This window comes from Lutra lutra, chromosome 4, assembly GCF_902655055.1.
Source record: "Lutra lutra chromosome 4, mLutLut1.2, whole genome shotgun sequence".
Classification (NCBI taxonomy): Eukaryota; Metazoa; Chordata; class Mammalia; order Carnivora; family Mustelidae; genus Lutra; species Lutra lutra.
The window spans coordinates 80,987,022-80,993,021 of NC_062281.1; the positions used below are offsets into that span (position 1 = coordinate 80,987,022).

The 6,000-nt window shown below is 40.9% G+C and overlaps 1 protein-coding gene across 1 annotated transcript in view; it reads right to left on the bottom strand.

Moving 5' to 3' along the window:
* The window catches only part of LOC125097294 (tubulin alpha-8 chain-like), a 28,693-nt gene extending 23,963 nt beyond the window's left edge, over positions 1–4,730 (bottom strand). The window contains exon 1 of the mRNA XM_047724887.1: positions 4,712–4,730. Coding sequence (XP_047580843.1) covers positions 4,712–4,730 — 19 coding nt within the window. The remainder of the gene's footprint in view (positions 1–4,711) is intronic.
* Between the last annotated feature and the right edge of the window lie 1,270 nt (positions 4,731–6,000).

Below are 6,000 nucleotides of genomic sequence, written 5' to 3' on the forward strand. Positions count from 1 at the left end.
GTAGTCCAGCACATCTGGTAGTTTATCAGATGGCTTTCTTGTTCCCAGGAAGGGCCCTGTTCTTAGGCTCCAAGAGGAACTGGACCCCCTGCTGGGCTGCTCAGCTCTCTCCCTGGCACTTTCATTGCCCTCTCACCCATGTCACATCACCTGTTCTCCAGAACCTGAATCATATTCTGTTCTGATTTATACCTTCATACTGAAAGAAGACTTCCTCTTTTCTTTGGTAGTATGTGAGTGGTAAGCTTTCCAAGAACTCCCTCGTATGGGCTTATCTGCTCTGCCGTCAAGGGTTAGAATTATTATCCTTTGTAATTAAAAGGTATGTCTCCATTGTCTTTCTCAGTTCCAGTGTGATCTTCAGAAGTACCAGAGCATTCCCACCTTTCACCTTTGCTTTAAATGTTTATTTTAATTCCACTGTACATTTAGATCCTTTCCTTTACTGCGCATTCTCTTCGGCAGTTAGGTTATTGGGAGGAGAGGCTAGACTAACCCCGAAAATAATTTTCTTCAGTTTTGAAAAAAAAAAAAAAAAAGAAAAGAAAAGAAAAAAAAGTTGCTTTTTAAAAAAGATTTTTCTCTCTTTTGGAGAAAAATTTTGTTTTAAAGAAATTCTTTAAAAATCACTGGAGCTCACAGACTACTTTTCTTATTTTCTTATCTTTCCTTATCCCAGTTTTCGCTGTTTTACCATTTATTTTCATTTCTTCTGGTTGACTTTCTCCACTCTATCTTCTGATTCTTCAACTGAGTTTTTAGTTGGAGTTCTCACATATTTTTTTATCCAGAGTTCTTTCTTGTTCCCTCTTTCTTCCTTCTAATATTTTTATGTGAATAAAACATCATCTCTTCTTTCTCTGAGAGCATTAAGTATAACTTTACTGTTTTATTCTAATATTCTTATTATCATTTTCCCACTGAGTTCCTTTGTTTTTTTCCTATTTTGTTTCTTTCTTTCCTTTTTTTAATTCATCGACTTTATGTCTTCATTGCTGGTATTGGCTCTTAATTCATACTAAAGGATGAGATACTGAAAAGCCTATTGAAACCTCTTCCAGCAGGGCAGGACTTGGAAGGAGTGGGCTTCCCTGAAGATGAATCAATAAGGGAGTAGCTGGGGCCTCTGAAGTCCCTTATCTCAGGCATTTTCCCTGAGGCTGCTTTGTTTCTCCAGATTAAGAGTCCCACAGTGCCCCACCTGGAAGGGAATGCCAGGAGCCGATGGGGAGGGGAGTATGAGCGTCTCTGCATTCACCTATGGAATCTCTCAGTTTCCCCAGATTTCTTTAATTCATCCTCATCCCACCCTGTGCTGATCCTGGTGAGTTTGAGCCCACTGTGACTCATTCTTATCAGAAAATAAACTTCTAATGCCATTGTGGGAAAGGATGCTTGCAGAACATGATGTGGGAAACAAAGGCAGAAGAAAATTATTAAATTTCCTTACTACCTATGGTCCATTGATAAGTCCTTGAAACGGGCAGAGTAACATTCCTCTAGTGACTCAACTGCCTAGATGTTAATACTTTGCTAAAGGCAAAAGGCAATCCTAGCCTGAACCCTGCCTCCCCATTCAGGATCCTGTAAGTCTACTTCAACATATAAAAATACCTTTGGAAACTTCCTTTATCTCTAACCCCCCTTAACATATGTGTTGGTAATCTTCCCCCAAGTATATGTCCCACCCATATACATCTGAAGGGTCTCATGACTAGGGTTTTATTAGACAGTAATAAATGACCTTTTCCCAATAACAGCTAGCCCCCTCAAGGTCCTAGAAACCTTGCTTCCAAAATTCCTTAGAGACTTGTGCTATCCCTAACCCCCTCCCTACTTGAAAGTATAGAATGGGCCACTCCTCATGACCCCATGGCAACTCCTTCTGCCCAGGGTTCCTGTCCCATGCTTTAATAAAATCACATTTTTGCACCAAAAACATCTCAAGAATTCTTTCTTTGAGGTGCCTGGATGGCTCAGTTGGCTAAATGTCTGCCTTTAGCTTAGGTCATGATCACAGGGTACTGGGATTGAACCCTGCTTTGGGCTCTTTCCTCAGCAGGTAAACTGCTTCTGCCTCTTTCTCTGCCCCTTCCCCTGCTTGTGCTCTTTTGTGTTCTCTCTCTCTCTCTGTGTAAAATAGATAAATAAAATCTTAAAATAATAATAATAATAATTCTTTCTTGGCCATGGGCTTCGAATTCTAGCATCCTTTCCTACATCAGAACAGAGCAGAGGAGGGGGAGAATCTAGGCTCCTGTTACTATTCCTGTTCCAGATGCTCCTCCTGTTCTCAGCCCCAGCCTTCCTCTACACCTGCTGGCTCTCCTTCTGAGGTCTTTCCTGAGAAGTGTCTTTCCTGCAAGTGTCTTTCCACCAGACACTTGCAATTCTGCATCTGTTCTGCAACCTTCCCTTAGTCACCATCGGCTCCATGACCACTCCTCACTCATTCTCCTGACACAGGAAAGACTAAAAGCATCCTCCATTCACTTAGAGTTTGTGGGCTTATGCCTGTCTAAGTTTTTAACCTTCATTTTGGTGGTGAAAGAGCCCAATAGTGAAAGTTCACAAGGTAAGGGCTTCCTTGACACCTGATGTGACGTGGACTGTGAGCGAGTGTTCAAGAAAGAATTCTTGTGACATTTTTGGTGCAAAAAGTTCCTTTTTATTATAGCGCGGGGACAGGACCCAAGGGCAAAAGAGCTGCCCTGGGATTGCAAGGAGCAATTGATTATATACTTTTAAGTTGGGAGGGGCAGAGATAAAAGACTTTTCCAAAAGGATTTGCATACATGAAAGAAGACTTACAGGATCCTGGAGGCCTGGCTATTGTCTAGCTAAGGTGGTTTTGTTTAATCTAGCAAAGCATTAACATTAACATAGTTTGCAGTTCCTGGAGGAATGTCTCACTCTTTGTCAATGGGCTGCAAGTTGTAAGGAAATTTAATTTTATGTATATTTCCTTTTGCTTTTGTTCTCCACATCAGGACCTGTATCTCCAGTGAGCATTGCCTTCATCCAAAGGTTTTGTCCTTCCATTTCAAACTTCTCCTTTTATTTCCAGGGGGAAAAGAGGAATTTATGAATCTTATCTTCAAATCAAAAGGAAATATTAGAATTTAATGTGATTTATGTGAAGATTTTTTTTAAAAGATTTTATTTATTTATTTGACAGAGAGAGATATCACAAGTAAGCAGAGAGAGAGGGGGAAGCAGGCTCCCCGCCGAGCAGAGAGCCTGATGCAGGGCTCCATCAGGGCTCGATCCCAGGACACTGAGATCATGACCTGAGCTGAAGGCAGAGGCTTAACCCACTGAGCTACCTAGGTGCCCCCCCCCTTTTTCAAAGATTTTATTTATTTGAAGATACTTCTTGCGTTGTTTTTTTTTTTAATTATTCTCTGGAGTTAAGTAATTATTTTTCCTTTTTTGTTTTATAGAACATTTACAGTAGAGAAAAACATCCAGAGAGGAAGCTGTGCTTAGCCAAAGACTAATAGTCAATATTTTGACAGGACGCTTAGAAGACACTCTGTAGGGTTATTACAAAGGAGATCCGAAAGTTGACAGTCATAGTAAATGAAACTTTTGTGTTTATGTCTGAATATGAATAACATACTCATGGAATTAAATGGAATGAAAACAACCCTATGAGTGATGATATGCTGGTTACTTTTACTTCCCAACTTTACAGGGTGCCCAGATATTTGCTGAAACATAATTCTGGGTATGTCTGTGCAGGTGTTTTTGGATGAGATTAATATTTAAATTGGTAGACTGGGTAAAGCAGCTTGCTATCCCCTGTGTGGATGGGCGCCATTCAATCAGTGAAGGCCTATCTAGAACAAAAGTGACCCTCCCCCAAGTAAGAGGGAATCCTCCCTTCTGACAGTCTTCAGTCTTGAACATGGACTCTTCCTGGTTCTGCAGCAACTTCCAGCCTTTGACTTGACCTTGGACATCAGCCATCAGTCTACGTATTTTGGACTTACCAGCCTCCATAATCATGTGAATCAATTCCTTATGATGAATCTCTTTTTATCTATCCATCAGTTGACCGACTGATTGATTGATAGATATGTGTGTGTATATGTATATACATATCCTGTTGGTTCTATTTCTCTGAAGAACACTCACGAATACACAGTTAGTATTGTGCTGATGACCCCCATACTCCCATCCTTTGTGCCTGACCCCTGTCACTGACAGCTCCACCACAAGGGTAGTGTGGGTAAACGACTGCTTTTGGGGCCTTGACTGCAGTGGCACATTGAAATCCCTGAGACAGTATCACAAAATACACATATTTTGGTCCCTCAGACATTATGGGGGTCAGCCTGAGCAACCTGGAGGTTGAGAATTTGGGTTATAGAACATGACCTGCAAAATTTGACAGGACAACACAATCTAGCAAACCTGGGGTACTGTTAACTCAGCAAGTGTTGGAGGACACGCACACAGTTATGTTGGGGTACTGTTAACTCAGCAAGTGTTGGAGGACACGCACACAGTTATGTACCTTACTCTCTCATTTAGCAAATCAATTATCTCCTTTGTGGCAGTCCCCATCCTCCATTCTAGAGAAATAACATCTGCCTAAAGACAGAGCCCCTTCTCTCATGGGGTTTACACCGTCTGGAGCACACAAGTCCATGGTGATCAATGGGAAAGGGGGTCTAGTTAGGGAGGGTGGTCCAGGAAGACTTACCAATAAGCTGGCATTCCATCGTCCTCTAAAAGAAAGAAAAGAACCAATCAGGCAAAGGTTGGGAGGACAGCAAAGGAGCTCACAAGCACCAAGACCTTGGGGTGGGAACATGTTTGGGGCATTCAAGAAATAAGGAGGAGTCCAAGGTGGCTGAAAAAGAGGCATCAGAGAAAAGATTGGCAGAGAGTCATCCAAGCAGCAGTCCTTACCATAAGAAAGCAATAATTGCAGATGGATAAATGTTACCCTATGGTTTGAGAGTGCTCAACACTTCAGAAAGAATTCAAGATTCTCATTTGATTTTTACAACATAAGCTGGATTAGGTTTATTTGGCAGATGAGGGAAAGTGTAGAAAGATAAACCAGTTTTCTAGAGACAAAAAGGTAATGAAAGGTAATGCCTGGACTGGGATTCAGGTGCCCTGGTTAATAATCACATGTGTTTTCCCCATCCATCCCTGCATCTTTAGAATGAAAACAATGATGATGGCTGTTACATTACAGCATGAAAAGTGAAGGGCCTTGGGATGCCTGGGTGGCTCAGGCAGCTAAGCATCTACCTTGGGCTCAGGTCATGATCCCAGGGTCCTGGGATCAAGTCTTACACTGGGCTCTCTACTCAGTGGGGAGTCTGCTTCTTCCTTTCCCTGCTGCTTGTGCTCTCTCTCAAATAAATAAATAAATTTAAAAAAAAAAAAAAAGAAGAAGGAGGAGGAGGAGGGGGAAGAAGAGGAAGGGGAGGGGGAGGAGGAGAAAGTTAAAGGCCAACTAGAATTGCTAATCAGTACTATCAGTTACAATTCCATTTTTTTCCATACAATTCTATTATATTCTTCCTCAATAACCTCCCTTAAAATATCTCTTCAACATATACCCCTTATTATGTGGACTCATTGAAATGAAGTAACAGGAATACTGGAGATTATTGCAAACCAAAATAAAGCAAGGAGCCATTGTACCTGCTTGGGATATTATCAATGTTCGGACACATAGATTGCACATCTTAGAAAAGAACTATTTCCTTAAAATATATACTATGAAAGCCAAAATTACCCCATGGTAAAAATATTGCTTTGTAGGTAATGTGTGTTTAAAAAAAATAAATAGATGAGGCAAATAAATACCTTACTTTACAGAGTGCTTTGTGATTTAAAAAACACTTTCGTTACTTTTTTTTTAATTTGCCCTCACAGAAGAGCTATAGAAAAAAATATATCTAGTTGCTTTATCATTATCGTTTTAAGATGAGAAAGTCAAGTCTCAGAAGGGCTGCCCAATCCGCTCACAGT